Source organism: Salvelinus namaycush, chromosome 42 (assembly GCF_016432855.1).
Source record: "Salvelinus namaycush isolate Seneca chromosome 42, SaNama_1.0, whole genome shotgun sequence".
NCBI classification, from domain to species: domain Eukaryota; kingdom Metazoa; phylum Chordata; class Actinopteri; order Salmoniformes; family Salmonidae; genus Salvelinus; species Salvelinus namaycush.
This window is the reverse complement of record NC_052348.1, coordinates 7,313,846-7,336,015: the sequence shown is the minus strand read 5'-3', so window position 1 is coordinate 7,336,015 and position 22,170 is coordinate 7,313,846. Positions and strand designations below refer to the sequence as shown.

The 22,170-nt window shown below is 43.3% G+C and overlaps 2 protein-coding genes across 4 annotated transcripts in view; both read right to left on the bottom strand.

Moving 5' to 3' along the window:
* LOC120034814 (zinc finger protein 19-like) overlaps window positions 1-22,170 on the bottom strand; it is a 295,463-nt gene that overhangs the window by 208,226 nt on the left and 65,067 nt on the right. The window contains exons 1-3 of one of the 3 annotated variants that reach the window (XM_038981455.1): window positions 19,649-20,669; window positions 11,635-11,765; window positions 8,956-11,468 (exon numbers count right to left, since the gene is read on the bottom strand). The exons of 1 other annotated variant lie outside the window; for it this stretch is intronic. In XM_038981455.1, the coding sequence (XP_038837383.1) occupies window positions 10,275-11,468; window positions 11,635-11,765; window positions 19,649-19,934 (1,611 nt within the window). In that variant the 5' untranslated portion in view covers window positions 19,935-20,669 and the 3' untranslated portion in view covers window positions 8,956-10,274. Of the gene's footprint in view, window positions 1-8,955; window positions 11,469-11,634; window positions 11,766-19,648; window positions 20,670-22,170 lie in introns of those variants that run through there. One more of the 3 variants, XM_038981454.1, reaches the window with a different exon arrangement.
* LOC120034870 (zinc finger and SCAN domain-containing protein 22-like) lies at window positions 4,424-8,365 on the bottom strand. Its single transcript, XM_038981521.1, has 3 exons — window positions 8,332-8,365; window positions 8,014-8,138; window positions 4,424-5,793 (listed from the first exon to the last, which is right to left on the bottom strand). The coding sequence occupies exons 1-3, from the start codon at window positions 8,342-8,344 to the stop codon at window positions 4,855-4,857; spliced, it is 1,077 nt and encodes a 358-aa protein (XP_038837449.1). The 5' UTR covers window positions 8,345-8,365; the 3' UTR covers window positions 4,424-4,854.

Genomic DNA, 22,170 nt, shown 5'->3' with positions numbered 1-22,170 from the left:
CAAGTCACTGTTTATCATGTAAGGATCTCTCTGTTGGCGAGGAACATTCACTAGTGTCTCTAATCGAACTACCATTGTTTCTAAAATGTTACTCCCTTCTCCCTGACAGCCCTATTTCTGCCACCTCTGTCTCCTTCACCCTAACGGGGCAATTCAAGAATTTGGGCGCATGTTCGCCACCACAATTGCAGCATTTAACCATCTGGCATATAATTTTTTGAAACTCATCCCGTCTATATACACTACCGGTCAAAAGTTTTAGAACACCTACTCATTCAAGGGTTATTTATTTTTACTATTTTCTACATTGTAGAATAATAGTATAGACATTAAAACTATGAAATAACACATATGGAATGATGCCTAGAAGGCCAGCATCCCGGAGTCGCCTCTTCACTGTTGATGTTGAGACTGGTGTTTTGCGGGTACTATTTAATGAAGCTGCCAGTTGAGGACTTGTGAGGTGTCTGTTTCTCAAACTAGACACTAATGTACTTGTCCTCTTGCTCAGTTGTGCACCGGGGCCTCCCACTCCTCTTTCTATTCTGGTTATAGCCAGTTTGCGCTGTTCTGTGAAGGTAGTAGTACACAGTTGTACGAGATCTTCAGTTTCTTGGCAATTTCTCATGGAATAGCCTTCATTTCTCAGAACAAGAATAGACTGACGAGTTTCAGAAAAGTTTTGTTTCTGGCCATTTTGAGCCTGTAATCGAACCCCCAAATGCTGATGCTCCAGATTCTCAACAAGGCCAGTTTTATTGCTTCTTAAAATCAGGACAACAGTTTTCAGCTGTGCTAACATAATTGCAAAAGGGTTTTCTAATCATCAATTAGCCTTTTAAAATGATAAACTTGGATTAGCTAACACAACGTGCCATTGGAACACAGGAGTGATGGTTGCAGATAATGGCCCTCTGTACGCCTACGTAGATATTCCATAAAAAATCTGCCGTTTCCAGCCTCAATAGTCATTTACAACATTAACAATGTCTACACTGTAATTCTGATCAATTTGTTATTTTAAATGGACAAAAAATGATTTTCTTTCAAAAACAAGGACATTTCTAAGTGACCCCAAACTTTTGAACGGTAGTGTATATTTTGATTTGTGTAACACTTTTTTCAGGTTACTACATGATTCATAGGTGATGTCTTCATAGGTGTGTTATTTCATAGGTGATGTCTTCACTATTATTCTACAATGTAGAAAATAGTAAAAATAAAGAAAAACCCTTGAATGAGTAGGTGTTCTAAAACTTTTGACCGATAGTGTACACTTACATCCAAATATTTTGCATTTATCACACTGCATGTGTTTAGGCACAAAGGCTCTTACATAACCCAAATATGTGAGAAGGGAGACTCTTCTTCAAAGAACAATAGAATGGATGGAGTGGGCTTCCTCAATCCATTAACCATGCAGGTCAGTCGGCGTGCACCAACCATTCCATCTACTTCTTCAGTGATATCTTTTGATTTCACTTCTAGTGCCACCCCAGAGAACCCCCTTGATAGGCGCCCTGCTTTGAAGATCCACACGCGACACATTCCAATCCGATATCTTTTTGAGTTGCAAAGCACGCTCCGTCTGCTCCGGACACACACAAACAAAATAACCCCAATTCTTGTTATTCTCACGGACGCCACTTCATCCAACGCCATCAGTTTCAAACAAAACATCCACTTCCTACATTGAGTCTTCACTTACGTTTACTACTACTACTACTTCTTCTGTGTGTTTTTTCCCCAATAAGGTGTGTTGCTGCCACCAACTGGACGGGGTTGAAAAAACAAGATCCATATGTGATGTAGGAAAACTAACTTAATCCACAAAACAAAAAATAATACATTAACAAAAACAAAGCTCACTACTTCCATCCTTCAGCTTCATATCTCCTCTCTCAGGCTCTAGGGCCTGAGAGGGTGGTATGGCTCGTGACAATACTCCATGCATCTCCTCCGCTGAGAAGTCTTCCAGTCCCAGGAACTGCTCTGCCACATCCACAATGGCTATTTTCCTGGACTTCCTCTCCACTTTGGCAGTGCCGTTAACCACCATAGTTATAAAGGCCACAAAGTCCACCTTCTTGAGATGTAAAATGTCTGGCAACCCCTGCCGCCTGCAGAGAAGGCGTATTCACCACCATAGGCTCTTCAGGACCATTAGATCCCTCAATCCTTTTTACAGCTGTTTCATATGAAATGTTCTGGTTGTCCCTGACTTCAGCCACCTCATCCTCAACCACCCTCACCGGCCATTCTTAAGATGTCGCTTCATGATCCCCACCACAATTGCAACAAGTGCTCCTCACGTTTACAACACATGAGATGATCTCTTCCACAAAATGGACATCTCGAATTTTCCCTTCTGCAGACACTTTCCACATGTCCATAACCTCTACAGTGATTACACTGCATTGGTCTTTGGATAAACCCTCTGACATGGTAATTCATATACCCCAACTGTACTTGGGTACGGATGGACTCGTTAAAAAAATTAAAAAATTAATATTTTTAAACTCCATTCATCCGACGTGCATCAATCACTCCATGGATACATTTTATTTCTGCAACATCAATTTCCCACAAGACTCCAGCACAGGAGGTTGGTGGCACCTTAATTGGGCAGAACGGGCTTGTGGTAATGGCTGGAGCGGCATCAGTGGAATGGTATCAAAGTCAGTTTCCATGTTTGCCATTCCATTTGCTCCGTTCCAGCCATTTATGAGCTGTTATCCCCTCCGCAGCCTCCTGTGGACGACAGATATTACCCCCTTGAGGGGTGCCCTGCTCCGAATAGCCACGTATGACATGGCAACCTTCTCGAAATCAGGTGAAACACAACACACGCTCCTTCTGTTCCTCTGAAGTGCAAGAAATCAGAACAAGTCCACTTCTCATAACCCACACACAATTCACTTTACCATCACTCTTTCCACCAGTCTGGAAATCTCAAATGGATTACTCTGATTTGGCAACTTGTTCCGCTCCTCTTCAACAAACGTTCTCCTATAAGACGAGGAGACATACACAGCACTGGACGTGTTATTTCCTAACTCTGCTTTGCTCTGTTTTCCATGCTGTCAGACGCTATAATGGCACAGATACAAAGACGAGTCCTCTATCTATCTTTATGATCCACACCTCCTCCTGCTTGTGCCATCTTGCGCCTATGAGTCACAACCTCACTTCTGTTTACACTGAAGAGAAAGGATCTTATTGGTTGGAATCATAGCTCAAAGGGTGCGGTTAAATGAAAAGGTATGTGTGCTGTTCATTGAAATATGATACTGCTCCATTACACATCAAACCTTCTTCTTGTGCATTTCCGGCAGACTAGACGCTGTATCGCTGCATTTCTCAGGTCAGAGTGCAAATTACACATTTAAATATCCAATAGCCTCACACCAGTAGGTGCAGGCCCGTGGAATAGAGAAAGGACAACAGCTTCCTTGTTATTTCGATCTGCCTATTATTTGAGCTCAATCAATCAAATGTATTTATAAAGCCTTTTTTACATCAGAAGTCAAAGTGCTAGCTCAAAATTGTTACAGGCAAAAATGCAGTTACACAACAGTCAGCTCACAGAAAAATGGCCTCCTATCCTCAGCATACCACCAGCAATATAACAGGACATACTTCAATCTCTACCTCACCACATTCCTCACACTTCCCATCTGGGTGTTTCCCCACTAACAATAACCCACTACCCAATCCACAATGACCCAACCTCAGCCTTGTCAACAGAACCCCATCCCTCCTTTCACACCCCAGATACCCGACCTCCCTCTCAGAATTCTGGATAGAGAAACTTCCTTCCCCGCTCCTCTCTCTCCCACTCACGTTGCCACTCCTGGGTCAACCCCTCTGCTATGATGCTCGTACATTCCATCAACCCCTAATGGGACCACCTTATGCACCGCCTCCTTCACAGCTGCTTTCGCTACCTCCTCTGCTGCCTCATTTCTCCCTACCCCAACATGAGCTGGGACCCACAGAAAACCTATCTTACTCCCTTTCTGCCCCACCCTATAAAGTGCCCTAAACAGCTGTTATCAGGTCTGAGCATGCCTTTTGACTAACCTTCTCTCAGCACGACCAGGCTAATAGCAGAGTCTGAACACACAATTACCCTTTTTAGGCCCCACTTCTTCCACCCATCCCAATGCCCACACTACACATCAAACCTCCTATTCATGATCAGTGTCATTAAAGCGGTCGTTACTAGTTTCCACAGCCACAAAGTAATAATTATGGCTAAACCCCTATTTCTACAATGTATCTTAACCCCCAAACTTAAATGAGCAAAAAACAAAGTTTTCAGGAATCCCCCCCCCCCCCTCCCGAAGGAAGCCAATGAAATTAAAGTCATGTTAAATTCTAAATGATAAACAAGCAAATAATTTGTAAACTTTATCAAAAGGAAATGATTTCTCATTTATTAACAGATGTTTTATTATCACCTTTTTAGTACAGAAAGGAACAGGTACAACCTGACTATGCCAAATAATGTGTTAAAGGTGTTATAACTCATTTGTTATGAATAGAACAAAAGGCAAACATCCCAAGGATTCCGTATAGCAAGGACCCCGGAGGGCAAGGACCGAGCTTTAAAGGGTTTCCACTAGGTTCCACAGGTACGAAGTCCAAAAAATTTAGGGTATTGTAAAAATTCATGAAAACAACTTAGTTTTTTGCTAATTTCAGTGTTTTTTTGGCTATGCCAGCACACCAAACAACAAGCCTGTATCATGTGAGCATCCCCAGATGATCAACTAAAGGACCCAGTAATCCCCAAAAAACTTTGACCCCAGTACACTTAATGATAACTATAATGTTTCAGCTAAAGAATAGCTACGATTTCTCCCTGTTGTGGACACGCCTATGTCTGATGAGGTAACTCAAGAAGGAGAAGCTCTTGTAACATAGTTTGCACTTGAAGGGCCTCTCCTTGGTGTGAACGGTCTGGTGCTGCTTCATATATTTAGTCTTCGCAAAGAGCTTCCCACACGTGGGGCAGGCATACGGCTTGTCGGCGTCTGTCTTAATACTCTGCCTCCCATGTTGTGACCCAATGACACCAGATGAGGTAGAAGCAGGAGCCACCACCCTCAGGGGGTTAGTGTTTGAGCTCCCTCCTTGACCTCTAGCCATTGTTTGGGTGTTGTTGGGATTGTGTGCTGTGTTATAGGCTAGGTACGTCTCGTGGTGAACGCTCATCCTGACCCTGTCTGTATTTGTGGGGTAACCTGGAGGAAGACTAGACCCAGATTCAGGCCTAGGCCTTCTATGAACCCAGACCCCACTAGGCATTAGATGAGACCCTGAAGGAGAAGACAGACTTCCTGAAAGACTACCACCAGGGGGGTCTCCCACCACTATCTGTGAAGGCTGAAGCCCAGGGTGACCTGCTCTGTTCATCATCGATACTGCGGTGTTTGTATCATAGGAACAGGAGGGTCTATCTCTATCAGCCCCAGGCCTAGCTCCATCCCTGCACTGAGACTGTGAAGAGAAGGGCCTGTGCTGCAGACTGGATCCCTGTTTGGAGTCTCTGTCACTCTGATGACCACCAGAACTGAGGTTGTTCAGTCCACCTGTCCACTGGTTGTGTTCTGTGTGGTGGAGTCTCTGTCCCTCGTTGTTGGGTTCTGGTTCCGATTCAGGAAGGAAGAGTGACGGCTCCTGATCCATGGTTCGGATCCGGGGCCATGGTTTGTGACCAGCCACCTCACCTGCCCAGTCTCTCCCACCAGTAACACCGGATATCAGCAGGTCTTCATGGACTACAGACTGTAAACACAAATTGAACAGAAGAGCATAAAGGTTTATCTAAGAAACTCTTTGCTGTACACACAGAAACATGACATTCTAAAATGTTAACCACAATCAAGCCCATCTCTAACAATGTGAATCAAGTACCTAACAATATAGAGCCATTGGAATGATACAAAAATAACACATTAAAACAAGAGGGCTTTACAATCCGGTGACAAGTAAAACTGACAAGTTCCACAGACATGTGACTAACAGAAATGGAATAATGTGTCCCTGAATAAAGGGGGGGGGGGGGGGGGTTCAAAATCAAATGTAAGTCAGTATCTGGTGTGGCCACCAGCTGCATTAAGTACTGCAGTGCATCTCCTCCTCATGGACTGCACCAGATTTGCCAGTTCTTGCTGTGAGATGTTACCCTACTCTTCCACCAAGGCACCTGCAATTTCCCGGACATTTCTGGGGGGGAATGGCCCTAGCCCTCACCCTCCGATTCAACAGGTCCCAGACGTTCAATGGAATTGAGATCCGACAACAAGCTCAGTCCGATGATGCTGTGACACACCGCCCCAGACCATGACGGACCCTCCACCTCCAAATCGATCCCGCTCCAGAGTACAGGCCTCGGTGTAACGCTCATTCATTCGACGATAAACGCAAATCCGACCATCACCCCTGGTGAGACAAAACCGCGACTCGTCAGTGAAGAGCACTTTTTGCCAGTCCTGTCTGGTCCAGCGATGGTGGGTTTGTGCCCATAGCTGACGTTGTTGCCGGTCATGTCTGGAGAGGACCTGCCTTACAACAGGCATACAAGCCCTCAGTCCAGCCTCTCTCAGTCTCAGCCTATTGCGGACAGTCTGAGCACTGATGGAGGGTTTGTGCCTTCCTGGTGTAACTCAGGCAGTTGTTGTTGCCATCCTGTACCTGTCCCGCAGGTGTGATGTTCGGATGTACCGATCCTGAGCAGGTGTTGTTAAACGTGGTCTGCCACTGCGAGGGCGATCAGCTGTCCGTCCTGTCTCCCTGTAGCGCTATCTTAGGCATCTCACAGTACAGACATTGCACATTTTTCATAACTATGAACTTAATTGCCTACAGTCTGTAAGCTGTTAGTTAACGACCGTTCCACAGGTGCATGTTCATTAATTGTTTATGGTTCATTTAACAAGCATGTGAAAGTGTTTAAACCCTTTACAATGAAGATCTGTGAAGATTTTTTACGAATGATCTTTGAAAGACAGGGTCCTGAAAAAGGGACGTTTCATTACGTAAACATGACACTCATTAGTGAAGCATTTTAGGACACTAACCATATCCTCTACTCTGCCTCATCATACTCATTATTTCCTCAGTTCATCTCATCCAGTAATCTACTAAATCCCAAACCAATAGAATTAACTACAAACTAACTAGTTCTACACTACATGTCACTATACTCTATACATGGGCCGTGTGCATTTTCTGCTGGTGTATCCTGAGGTAGCTCCTCTCTGAGAACCTCTTCCCACAGTGTGTACTGGGGAACAGCATTTTTCCAGTGTGGACCTTCAGGTGCATCTTCAGCTGGTGCTGACGGGAGAACCTCTTCTCACACTGGGGGCAGCTGTCGAGTTTCTCCCTTGTGTGGACCCTCTGGTACCACTTCAGGTTGGAGGAGTGGGAGAAACTGGCCCGGCACAAGTGGCAGCCTAACGATTTCTCCCTCGTGTGCATCCTTTGGTGGATATCCAGGCTTTCACACAGAATGAACATGGGAAGCGCTTCTCTTTGCCACTGGATCTACTGATAGCGTTACTATTACTACTGTCATTTGTGAATGGGCTTGTGTAGCCATTTAGTATTGAGGCACTGGCATTGTTTAACATTAGGAGAGTGTGAGGAGGACGAAGGCCAGGGAGTGTCTGTGTTGTCACAGGGTCCATGTTCCAGTTGATAGATCCTATAGAAGGCAGGCTGAAGGCCTGTTAGGGGGTTAACCTGAAGCGCCATCAGTCTCTCTGAATCACAACTATAGGAGCAGGAGGGAGCATCGCTAACCAACTCTGTGTCTGTTCTCTCCAGCCGAATAAGAACACGTCCTCGCAGACCAAATCTACGCCTCGCCCTGGTCTCAGCCAGTCTGTTGTCATGGAGACCAAGTTTGGATGTTGTTTTGTGTTCAACTGTCTGTTTCTGGTTGTGGTTAACAGTGTTGTACCCCAGCCCAGAGTTGAGGACGCTGTCCCATCCACTGACCTTCACTATGTCACCTCTGGTCCTGGCCTGCTCAGTGATGTTGTCCCCTGGATTCTTGGCTGGACCCGCCTGGGTCTGGGAAACCAAGCTGGCCGCCCAATCTCTGTTAGCCTCCAGCCAACCACCTAACGGAAGAGGTTATAAAATGGGCTTTTGTCAGAATTCTACATGGGTTTTTTTGTTGGTCAATTACCAGGTCAAGTTTACATTGTATGTAAACATAAGTTGTGTTGATTTCATTTTATAAATGAAGAACAAATAGCCAGGTGCATCACTATTCCCATTGAAGATCTATTACTGTATGTATTTCTCCCTTACCTTGCTCCCCCATCTTTAGTCCACTCAGCAGATCAATGCTCTCTGGTTCGTCTTCTATTGTCTCCTCTTTGACCAGCAGCAGATCAGGCTTCCCCTCCTCCATGTCTACTGACTATAAGAGATACAGAGTGAGAGGATGTTGGATCAAGAAATCTGATATGAGCACCCTGCTATAGAGAATCTTCTGATTGGGCAATGAGGGATTGCTATGAGTACTATGCAAACATGTTAGTTGATTTGATTACTTGACAGTCTTTAATGGTTTGATAATTCAAAGACATGGTCCCACACTTAAGACAAAATTCATCGGGACTTGGGCCCGTATCCACAAAGAGTCTCAGAATAGGAGTGCTGATCTAGGATCTTTCCATATAATCTTATTCATTGTGATCTAAAAGGCAAAACTGATCTTAGATCACTCCTACTCAGAGACTTTGTGGATATAGACACTGACCTAATACCTTTCAGACAGTAGTTCAGTGGGCTCACCTCAGTGAGACTGTGTGTGATCCTGTGCTGCTCAGCTGGTTCCTCTGTGGGTTCAGGAGGAGGTGTAGTCTGGTTGTCCTCCATGACCATGGGCCCCTCAGGGTTCCCCAGACCCTCCTCATACCCCTCCTCCTTCACCAGCAGCACCTCTGGACCCTCCTCCTCCTGGAAGAGAGGTAATACAGATTACTCTGACACACACACACTGATAAACATACTTTCATTTTTTTTGGAGTGTTTACCCATCCACACTATGTTTGAGTCCTATACTGTATTTACACTGACTTCATTGTTGTAAAACCCATCATGATGGATATAAATATGATGTTGTGGGTAAATATGAGTCAGCTATGATAAGTCAAGTCAGCCAACATCTGACTAAACTATTTTGACATGTACAGTAGGTGTTTGTTAGTGTGTAGGTATATTTAGTAAGTGTATATTGGTTATAAAGAGCTGTCATGTTTATGCAGAAAAGGGTGCGATCAGATGTGATGTATATTAAAGAGAGTCTCAATGAAAGTCTTAGAATGAAAAGTCCCATGTAGGTGTTTATTAAACAGAAACAAGTTTGAAATACACCATCTGAAAACCACACATACACGTCTCAATTAAACATCTGCATGAACTTGATAAAGTGTCTTGGGGGAAAAAACATGTTGAATGGAAGTAATGTACTAGGCATGTGTGAACATCATATAGCCTACACCAGTGTTTCCCAACTCCAGTCCTCAAGTACCACCAACATTAAACATTTTTATTGTAGCACTATCAACTTGTCAACTAATCATCAAGCCCGCTGAGTTGAACGAGGTGTGCTTGTCCGGGGCTACAATGTAAATGTGTACTGTTGGGGGACTGGAGTTGGTAAACACTGGCCTACACAGTACAAACACTATGCAATATACTTTTTAGACTTATATATCCTACAATGTCTGAGCCTTGCACTTCAACACTCCTTAGTTGTTGTGGAAATTGACCCACTGCTGCTGTTTACTTTGTACATCTATGTCATCTCGCAGAGTCTACCTTGAATGCAGGGTCTGATCTAAACGTCAGAAGCTATCGAGTGGAATGGTTACTTTTGTTATGTTCTAATTTTGAGTGAATAACTCACGGACACTAGAGAAGCTTAACCAAGTTTAATTCTTCCCAAAGGGTCGATACAGCTGTAATTCCGACACAGTCATGGCTTCCCCTGTGGTGGTACTCCACTTTGGGTGGAGTCTCCTCATCTCAAAACATTGCATCATTCTTGCTAAGCAGGGAACTAAGTGATATGAGCCTTCAACGGTTTCTCCCCTTACCAGTACTGTCACATGCGATTGTTTTCCCTGCACTCAGCCCCTCCCAAACTTCATTATGGCACCCCTCATGTCTCTTGTAACTAATGTTCCTATACTTCTGAGTATAACAATGTTCCAAGTTTAACCCCAAATCCAACACTTTCTATGTTATAGAGTGGAATGGTTTTTCTGCTGGTGTATCCTGAGGCATCTCCTCTCAGAGAACCTCTTCCTGCAGTGCGTACAGGCGAACGGCTTCTCTCCCGTGTGGACCCTCTGGTGCCTCTTTAGATGACCAGCCTGGGTGAAGCACATGTGACACTGGGTACAGCTGAAGGGTTTCTCCCCTGTGTGGACCCTCTGGTGCCTCTTCAGGGTGCCAGCCTGGGTGAAGCGCATGTGACACTGGGTACAGCTGAAGGGTTTCTCCCCTGTGTGGACCCTCTGGTGGATCTCCACATTCTGGGAGCAGCTGAAGCTTTTGTTACAGAACATGCAGAGGAACCGTTTCTCTTTACTATTGCCTGATGTTGCACCCCCTCCCCCAGTCTGGTCTGTAGCCCTGTCGTTTGAGTTCAATTCCTGATCTAAAAGGATGTGGCTGTGTGAATCGGAAGGCCCCATCGACGTGGACACTGGGTCGCGATCCCTGAACACGTGTAAAGAGGAGTGGGTTGGGACATTTAGATTTGTCTCTAAGCTTTCCCTGTAGTCTAAGAAATCACTACTGATGCCCTGAGAGTGTCCTTCTCTTAAGTGAGTCTCGTCTGCATTCCATATCAGAAGAGCATCACTCTCAACTTTCACAGTCACGTCATCTACAACCAGACCCTCCCCTTTCTTATCTAGGCACCCTTCAGAGTATACACTACTACTGTACCGGTTCCAGTCCCCTCTAGACAGATCAGTCTGTCTCTCTAAACCCAAGGATATGTTGCCATGGTCCATCTCTGTAGCGTAAGAACAAGACGGATCATCAACTTCAGTGTCTAACGCATCACCATCTCCACGGGAATGAACCGTCTTCTGGCTCTGGTGAAATACTGGTAAATACTCTGAGCCAGGAGCAGGAGAACAGCCCAGTCTCCCCAGACAAAGTCTCTCTGGGTCTGATCTGTGGTCAGATCCTGTGTGTAAGAGGCTGTGTGTTACAGTTAAAGTCTCGTTGTCTGTCTCGGACTTGAGGACGGCGTTCAGCGTTCCACTGACCTCCATGATGCTGCGTCGGGTCCTGGGCGTGGCGGCAGCGAGGTCCTCCGTGGCTTCAGGGGGCGATCCAGTCTGGATGTCTCTGCAGTGACCTACGTCCTCCTGTCCTTCAGACCTCTCCTGCTTGACCCCAGGACCTGCAGCCTCTGCAGACTGACATAAGAAGAGAAGAGGTTATTACCGGTACATGAGTTGTATTGTATAACAATGTCGTAGGGAAGTCTCACAAGCTCCACTATGGCAAGTGAATAGCCGAAGGGAACCTTTCTGAAATAAACTGGCCACATTTGATGTACTGTAAATTTGATGTAACACTAACCTCTATCACAATAACATGCTGGGTTGAGGTTCCACTCCCCTCATCAACAGTGATTGGTTGGTCATCTCTCCATGTATTGTGTCCCGCTGGCTTCACAAAGCTCCTGTGGCCTCCAGTGAGATGTCCTTCACCTGAGAGAGTGATTGGTGGAAAAGCGGTGGTTAAGTTAGTTACTGTCAATGCTCAACACTACTGTACACTGTCTACAATTGGCAAGGATGTAAGGTAACACTTAGCATAACTTATTGATATACTATTTATAGATCGATATTATGTTTCATGCATCATATTGTTTTCATTGAGGAAATAATAGAAAATGCATTAAACATGAATCTGGTTAGAATATGATATAATGTCTTTGCGCAAGATAGCTAAGTAATCAGGGGAATTATTGCATACTATCCAAAAACTGACCAAGATCTAATTCTGGTTAACCATATATCATTAACACATCTAAAGTTACACATGCTCAGAAGAGAACGGGGCTATAGGCCCCACAGGCTCTGCCATGTAGTCCAGTTGATATGTGCCAAACTTTAGGTGATATGTTCACCTTTTCATAAAAGCATGAAACTTGGTACACTTTGGGACCCTGAATATGTTCAGATTAGAGGTCGACCAATTATAATTTTTCAACGCCGATACCGATTATTGGAGAACCAAAAAAAGCCGATACCGATTAATCGGCTGATTTTGAAATGTTTTTATTTGTTTGTAATAATGACAATTACAACAATACTGAATGAACACTTGTTTTAACTTAATATAATACATCAATAAAAATCTATTTAGCCTCAAATAAATAATGAAACATGTTCAATTTGGTTTAAATAATGCAAAATCAAAGTGTTGGAGAAGAAAGTAAAAGTGCAATATGTGCCATGTAAAAAAGCTAACGTTTAAGTTTCATGCTCAGAACATATTTCATATACCTTTGACGATGGATGTTCTTATAGGCACTTTAGTATTGCCAGTGTAACAGTATAGCTTCCGTCCCTCTCCTCGCCCCTACCTGGGCTCGAACCAGGAACACATCGACAACAGCCACCCTCGAAGCACCGTTACCCATCGCTCCACAAAATATGTGGCCCCCTCTGCAAGGGGAACAACTACTCCAAGTCTCAGAGCGAGTGACGTTTGAAACGCTATTAGCGCGCACCCCGCTAACTAGCTAGCCATTTCAAATTGGTTACACCAGCCTAATCTCGGGAGTTGATAGGCTTGAAGTCATAAACAGCTCAATGCTTGAGGCACAGCAAAGTGCTGTTTGAATGAATGCTTACGAGCCTGCTGCTGCCTACCACCGCTCAGTCAGACTGCTCTATCAAATCATAGACTTAATTATAATATAATAACACACAGAAATATGAGCCTTAGATCATTAATATGGTCAAATCCGGAAACTATCATTTCGAAAACAAAACATTTATTCTTTCAGTGAAATATGGAACCGTTCCGTATTTTATCTAACGGGTGGCATCCCTAAGTCTAAATATTGCTGTTACATTGTACAACCTTCAATGTTATGTCATAATTACGTAAAATTCTGGCAAATTAGTTCACAACGAGCCAGGCGGCCCAAACTATTGCATATACCCTGACTCTGGGTGCAATGAAAGCAAGAGAAGTGACACAATTTCACCTGGTTAATATTGCCTGCTAACCTGGATTTCTTTTAGCTAAATATGCAGGTTTAAAAATGTATACTTCTGTGTATTGATTTTAAGAAAGGCATATGTTTATGGTTAGGTACAGTCGTGCAACGATTGTGCTTTTTTCACAAATGTGCTTTTGTTAAATCATCCCCCGTTTGGTGAAGTTGGCTGTCTTTGTTAGGAAGAAATAGTCTTCACACAGTTCACAACGAGCCAGGCGGCCCAAACTACTGCATATACCCTGACTCTGTTGCAAGAGAAGTGACACAATTTACCTAGTTAAAATAAATTCATGTTAGCAGGCAATATTAACTAAATATGCAGGTTTAAAAATATATACTTGTGTATTGATTTTAAGAAAGGCATTGATGTTTATGGTTAGGTACACGTTGGAGCAACGACAGTCCTTTTTCGCAAATGCGCACCGCATCGATTATATGCAACGCAGGACACGCTAGATAAACTAGTAATATCATCAACCATGTGTAGTTAACTAGTGATTATGATTGATTGATTGTTTTTTATAAGATAAGTTTAATGCTAGCTAGCAACTTACCTTGGCTTCTTACTGCATTCGCGTAACAGGCAGGCTCCTCGTGGAGTGCAATGAGAGGCAGGTGGTTAGAGCGTTGGACTAGTTAACTGTAAGGTTGCAAGATTGAATCCCCGAGCTGACAAGGTAAAAATCTGTCGTTCTGCCCCTGAACAAGGCAGTTAACCCACCGTTCCTAGGCCGTCATTGAAAATAAGAATGTGTTCTTAACTGACTTGCCTAGTTAAATAAAGGTGTAAAAAAAAAATAATAATAAGATTTCCGATTGCTATGAAAACTTGAAATCGTCCCTAATTAAATCGGCCATTCCGATTAATCGGTCGACCTCTAGTTCAGATATGGAGCTATCGCAAAAACGGCAGTTTTTCATTCTGCCATAACTAAATGTATTTTGTGTCATATCTTCTGAGCCAAACATTAACACAGAAAAGGTGACATCTACACCTATGTTTTGATGGTCAAGGATTATAATGATGCCCAGTAGAACATCATAAATAGTTCCGTTTATTATATAATGGTGGACTGCCATGGGAAGAAAGCCACTGAAAAGCGCAGATTCTGACAACATACACAATATATTATTTCTGTGTCATACAGAGCCATACAGTTGTCTGCTGCAGTCGTCTTACTCCCTGGTTGTGAATTCGGATACTGTGTGACCCTGTGTGAATTCACGGAACACAAGAAGGACCTTTCGATTTGTCTGGACCCAGGGATTTCTAGGGCACGTATCCATCTCAAGTGCTTGTCGGTCCCAAATGCCACCCACCACTCAAATCATATTTCAGGAGAGAACATTTCCATTTAGGCGCACACAATTCTCCTTAATGATCGCACTAACGTTCAAGATAACCTCAATCAAGTTCATTTTGAGATGTCCATGAAGAACGAAACAGAAAAGGAGCAAATCCGCCAACAAATTATGCTTTGGGGCTGGACATCAATCAACAAATACAGACTCATTTATATAGCCCTTTTCACAACAATGACTGTCAGAGTGCTTCACAACAGCCTGGCCTAGACCCCCAAAGAGCAAGCAGTAGCAATGTGGTGGGGGGGATGGAAGGAACCTCCTTTAGATGTAACGGGTTGAAGGTTGGAGTGCATGTGACCATCTAGGCCAGACCAGTTGTCAATTTAGACAGAGTACGGTAGAGTATACAGTACGTATCCATTATACAGATATTCATTTTAGGCTAGATTCATGGCATGGATGACCAACAGGGTCTTCGCAGATCAGAGTGTACGAGACCCTCTAGCCAGAGAGTTGTCCACATAGGCTGACAAATCTAATTCTAATAGATGCACATAGTCATTCCACTTCATCCTCTTTGGGACATTAGTCCAAATTGAGTCAAAACTGGGCATTCTGAGAATGTGGACAAGTCATTGTCTCTTGATGTGTTGTGACATTTGGTCAACCGGTCTTCTTGTATAACCGTACTGTTGTATTTCCTTCGGCCGATTCTTGAGACAACCACTGCTGAAAGACTACATCCGTCTCAAGTTCTTGACAACATGGGAACATTCCAAACCATACAACAGAACAGATTTGACATTGCTGTTGTATTATAGCTGGACATTTGTTTCGAGGCTGTTCTGCTCAGACCTCCAAAATGGGACGAGTTGGACAAATGCACAATGAGAGGTTGTTGTCTGGAGCATTGTTTCCCAACCTTGGTCCTTGAGCACCCCGACAGTACACATTTGTATTGTAACCCTGGACAAGCGCACCTGATTCAACTTGACAACTAATCATCAAGCCCTCAATGAGCTGAATGAGGTGTGTTTGTCCAGGTCTACAACAGAAATTTGTACTGTTGGGGGTACTCGAGGACCAGGGTTGGGAAACATTGGTCCACAACAGTGTTTTCCACTAGCGCCAGCTTTACAGCCGATTACTATTTTTCACCCAGCTACTTTTTTTCCCACTTAAATTAACTAGGCTACTTTTCAATTCGCTAGTCAGGAAGAAAAAAAAGTCCCGCTAGAATAAACGATATGCATCTTCTAGTTTTCTGTTGATAGGACCGGCACCTGTCAGTCACAAAGTAAGCAATGACCGGGAAACACTGCTGGTTTGACAGTCTGCGTGATGCTCCTTCCTCGTCGTTGTGAGTGAATTTGCACGTCCCATAATGTGGTAACGATGAGTCGAAATCCACTTAGCCTATTGTTTTCTGACACGTTTATTTTATTTCGCGTTTCATATGCAGCCACAGAGTGGTGCCGCATAGGCTATTTACTGTGCTTTAATTGGAGCAAACTTGACTAGTTTATAAATGGTGTCGAACTGACTGAATAAAGTCTATCATATCCCTGACATTCATAACTCATACAAAGCAGTTATGTCCATGGTATCGCATCTGGACAAGTCAATTAAACAATTCGTTCGTATTGTCGATATGAAGTCCATCAGGACTTGCCAGACAGTGACGTTAAACAATTCAATCCGTTTACGTTTATCATATTTTGGACCAGAGTGAGGCTCTCTCTCCGATTTGTTCCTGTAGCGAGGAGGATTTTTCGTTGAATGTTTACAGAATTTATCTGCAAATAATCGTCAAAATGCCTACCAGTATGCAAATTAGGGATGCATATGAACGGATCTCTTTCCGATGCGATTCGGTAAGCTACTGACAAGCCAGAATTTAATTGAGCATCTGTTCGGTTTATTTTAGAGACCCATTTAGTAATTTGAAAAAGTGCCTATCACACATTTCATTTTAAATGTAACCTTTAATTTAAGATAATTTGGGCTATTTACTTCATTGGCTGGCTACTCCATGTGCTTGTGGAAAACACTGCTAGAGATCTTCCATCTGGGAGAAGAGGGTCCACTCAATACCTCTGGATTTGTATGATGTGGTTTTGGTCATGATCCGGTCAATGGTAATAAGGAAGAGAATAGTGGCCCCCGTCTCACTCCAGAAAGCACAGGGAACCACTTAGAGAGGGTATAGAAAGTCCATACCTCTTGGATTTCTTTCCATTTTGTGTTAAAGTGGGATTAAAATTGATTTGTCTTTCTTTTTGGTCAACATTAGGCTCCTTTAGTCCAATATTGGCCTACCTCTATGCATACATTTTCAGGAAAGCAGAATCAAAAAAATGGTTGATTCCGCATTTTCCCTAAACTGGGAATCACTTTCAAGTATTTAAAAAAAAAAAAAAAAGTTGAAATAATATTCTATGGTGTATGTTGTGAGAAATGGCGATTTCATAGGATACTTACCCATGCCAGTCCACCATTATATAATTATCGGAACTGTTTATGATGTTGTACTTGACCATCAAAGCATACACTACATGGCCAAAAGTATGGTCACCTGCTCATCGAACCAGGCAGTTAACAGGCAGTTAACCCAATGTTCATAGGCCGTCATTGAAAATAAGAATTTGTTCTTAAACTGATTTGCCTAGTTAAATAAAGGTAAAAAAATATCAAATCATAGATCTGTTGTTCTGCCCCCCTGATGCTGATGAGTGGATGCTATAACAGCATCCACTCTTCTGGGAAGGCTTTCCACTACATATTGGAACATTACTGTGGGGATTTTCTTCCATTCAGCCACGAGCATTAGTGAGATCGGGCACAGTCGGAATTCATCCCAAAGGTTTCCGATGGGGTTGAGGTCAGGGCTCTTTGCAGGCCAGTCAAGTTCTTTCACACCGATCTCAACAAACCATTTCTGTATGGACCTTGCTTTGTGCATGGGGGCATTGTCAGGAATGGGCATTCCCCAAACTGTGGCCACAAAGTTGGAAGCACAGGCCCGTCTAGACAGGCCTGGGCAACTCCAGTCCTCAGGGGCCTGATTGGTGTCACACTTTTGCCCTAGCCAACACACCTAATAATAAACGAATCATGATCTTCATGATCATGATCTTCAGTTAATAAAAATGCAATTAGTTTAAATCAGGTGTGTTTGCTAGGGATGGGGGGAAAGTGTGACACCAATCAGGCCCCTGAGGACTGGAGTTGCCCAGGCCTGGTCTAGAATGTCTCTATGCTGTAGCGTTAAGAGTTCCCTTCACTAAGAAGCTGAGCCCGAACCATGAAAAACAGCCCCAGACCATTATTCCTCCTCCACCAAACTTTACAGTTGGCACTATGGATTTGGGGCAGGTAGCGTTCTCCTGGCACTTCAGGGAACGCGTTTCCACTGTTCCAGAGTCCAATGGTGGCGAGCTTTACACCACTCCAGTCGACGCTTGGCATTGCGCATGGTGATCTTAGGCTTGCGTGCGGCTGCTTAGCCATGGAAACCCATTTCATGACGTTCCCGACGAACAATTATTGTGCTGACATTGCTTCTAGAGGCAGTTTTGAACTCGGTAGTGAGTGTTGCAACCGGGGACAGACGATTTTTACGCTCTATGTGCTTCAGCAGTCCCGTTCTGTGAGCTTGTGTGGCCTACTACTTCGTGGCTGAGCCGTTGCCGGGGCCATTGACCGGGGTAGCTCTAGCAGCTCTAGACCACTGCGCCTCCCGGGTGGCGCAGTGGTCTAGGGCACTGCATCGCAGTGCTAGCTGCGCCACCAGTCTCTGGGTTCGCGCCCAGGCTGGGCTGGGTTCGCGCCCAGGCTCTGTCGCAGCCGGCCGCAACCGGGAGGTCCGTGGGGCGACGCACAATTGGCATAGCGTCGTCCGGGTTAGGGAGGGTTTGGCCGGTAGGGATATCCTTGTCTCAGTATGTAAAAATGTAATAAAATGTATGCACTCTGTAAGTCGCTCTGGATAAGAGCGTCTGCTAAATGACTAAAATGTAAATGTAAAATGTAGAAGGGCAGAAATTGAACGAACTGACTCATTGAAATGGTGGCATCCTATGATTGTGCCACGTTGAAAGTCAAAGCTCTTCAGTACGGGCCATTCTACTGCCAATATTTGTCTTTGGAGATTGCATGGTTGTGTGCTCAATTGTATACACCTGTCAGCAATGAGTATGGCTGAAATAGCAAATCAACTAATTTGAAGAGGTGTCCACAAACTTTTGGCCGTGTAGGTGTATTTTTTTATTTTTAAATCACATTTTCTGTGTTATGTTTGGTTCCGCAGATATTACGGAAAATACATTGTCTGGTTATGGTGGAATAGCAAAATGAGGTTTGAGGTTGTGCATGGCATCCTTGTAGTCATTGACCATCAAAACATAGGGATCAAAACACACCTTTTCTGTAATATCATGTTAGATTATGGAGATATGATGCAAAACACATTATTTGGTTATGGCGGAATGGAAAAAAGCCACCAGGATGCGTTTTTTTACGATGGCTGCATATGTGTTCAGGGCCCACAAACTCTACTTGTGTACCAAGGGTGTGTTCGTAAATTCAGAACGTTTCGCTCTCGGAGCACACGCTGGACGCTCTGATCGAGGAGCTGGGTTCATCTGAGCGTTCTGACCTCACAACGGCAGTCAAGCACCCAAGCTAACAGGCTAAAGTTGGCTAACTACTTCCAGACACATGAGAGAATACCTCACTCTGACCATTTTACTCGCCGTAGCAGAGCTGGTTAGTCTGTTTTCATTTTATCTAGAGCGTTGGTGACAAACTGCTGGCAACAATAGAATCACTTTTTTTGCCGAAGTTTACTGACACCGGTCATTTTTAACCGGTGTTGCGCGTTCGTAAATACATCAGTTATTCTGCCCTCTCTGGCACACCCAGACGAGAGTGCGCTGAAATCGGAGTAGATAGACAGAGTGAATTTACGAACGCACATTTGTAGGTGTCATGCTTTTATGAAAGCGTGAACATAATTTCCACATATTGCCAGGGCTATTCTGAAAAATGTACCTCTTGCCGTTGCTCTGTATCGGTCGAGGATCTTGACACTTCTGGGACTGGCGAGGACGCGCTCTCGCATAGTCTTCTCTGTGCGCTCCCGTGACACTTTCATTTCCAGTAGCTGTAGTTTCCTCCTCAATGCCCTGTTTTCTTTCTGGCTTTGAGTTATTTCCAAACGAAACACTTCATAGTCGTCGTCTACGACTTTACAGATCTCTGCCACGGCTGCATTCGCTAGCACCTCCATGATGGAGGCTATTTGAGTGTGAAAAACCATACTGTTCACGTTAGCCATTGTTAGATGCTATCAGTCAAGTCCTGTCTCGAATTAAAGACTACATGGGATAAGTATGTGATGCTATGCAATTAAATGAGTAAAACATTTTGCTAAAACGCTGACGTTTTCTTGATCACTGTTTACTTCCGTTTACTACTTCTTCTTCGGAGTTTAACGGCGGTTGGCATCCAATATGTTGCATTACCTCCCCCAAATGGACTATAATATAAATCCATTATACTTTGTGATAATTTTTAAAAAATTGGAAGACAAATATATATTTAAAAATAAATAAACACCCTTCCAACTAACCCTACACTCATTAACCCACTACCCCATTCCACTACTTTGACCCTATCTGCTCCTGCACCATGCCAAAGGCCTGGTATTTATAAATGCATTTATAAAGCCCTCTGACATCTGCTTATGTAAAAAGTGCTATACAGAAACCCAGCCTAAAACCCCAAACAGCAAGCAATGCAGATGTAGAAGTACAATGAGGTTCATTTTGAGAAAAGACTGCTAACCTTGTTAGCTATCTATGTATAACTAATATCTCTCACGATTATAAAGCAAACAAAAAACATTTAAAAACTGCATATTATTGGCCTAAAAGGTTTGCTGTGTTAGCCCAGTCTATCTTATCTAGGGTCCAGGGTCAGGATTGCCTTCAGAAAGTATTCACACCCCTGGACCTTTTCCACATTTTGTGTTAGCCTGAATTTAAAATACATTAAATGATTAATTTCTTTGTCACTGGCCTACACACAATACCCCATAATGTCAAAGTGGAATTTTTTGCTAATGAATTAAAAATTAAAAGCTGAAATGTTTAAGTCATTAAGTATTCAACCCCTTTGTTATGGCAAGTCTAAATAAGTTCAGCAATAATGTTTAACATGATTTTTTAATGACTTCATCTCTGTACCCGACACATGCAATTATCTGTAAGGTCCATCAGTCGAACAGTGAATTTCAAACACAAAGACAAGGGAGGTTTTCCAATGCCTCGCACAGAAGGCCACCTATAGCTATTTCAATATATATATTTTTAAAGCAGACATGACATATCTCTTTGAGCATGGTGCAGTTATTACACTTTGGATGATGTATCAATACATCCAGTCACAACAAAGACAAAGTCCTTCCTAACTCAGTTGCCGGAGAGGAAGGAAACCGCCCAGGGATTTCACCATGAGGTCAGTAGTGACTTAAAAATAGTTACAGAGTTTAATGGCTGTGAGGAGAAAACTGCGGATGGCTCAAGAAAATTAGAGTTACTCCACAATACTAACCTAATTGACAGAGTTCAAATAAGTAAGCCTCTACAGAATAACAATATTCCAATACATGTATCCCGTTTGCAACAAGGCACTAAAGTAATACTGTAAAAAAAATGTGGCAAAGCAATAACACTGTATTCAGGGCAAAAAGTGTATGTTTGGGGCAAATCCAATTCTACACATTACTGAGTACCACTCTCCATATTTTCAAGCATAGGGGTGGCTGCATCATGTTATGGGTATGCTTGTAATCGTTAAGGAATGTGGGGGTTTTCAGGATAAAAAGGAAACGGAATGGAGTTAAGCACAGGCACAACCCTAGAGGAAAACCTGGTTCAGTATGCTTTCCACCAGACACTGGGAAATTAATTCACCTTTCAGCAGGACAATAACCTAAAACACAAGGCCAAATATACACTGGAGTTGCCTACCAAGACGACGTTAAATGTTTTGACTTAAATCAGCTTGAAAATCTATGGCAAGACTTAAATGGCTGTCTAGCAATGATCAACAACCAACTTGACAGAGCTTGAAGATCTGAAAAAATCATGTGCAAATATTGGACAATCCAAGTGTGCAATGCTATTAAGAGACTTAGCCAGAAAGACATCACAGCTGTAAACACTGTCAAAGGTGATTCCAACATGTATTGACTCAGGATTGTGAATGCATATGTAAATTAGATAACTGTATTTCATTTAAGAAATTTGCTATCATTTCTAAAAACATGTTTAGATAGGTGAGAGAAAAAAATATATTGAATACATTTTGAATTCAGGCTGTAACACGACAGAATGTGGAATAAGTCAAGGGGTATGAATCATTTCTGAATGCACACTATTTCCAGCCTCCAAATATGGAATTGGAAAGAGACGTCTGTCACACAAAACACCACAAAGTCTAATGACATTTTGGCGATTTTTCATTAGGCCGGAATTTATACATCCACTGCTGTGTGTCTCTGTGTCAGC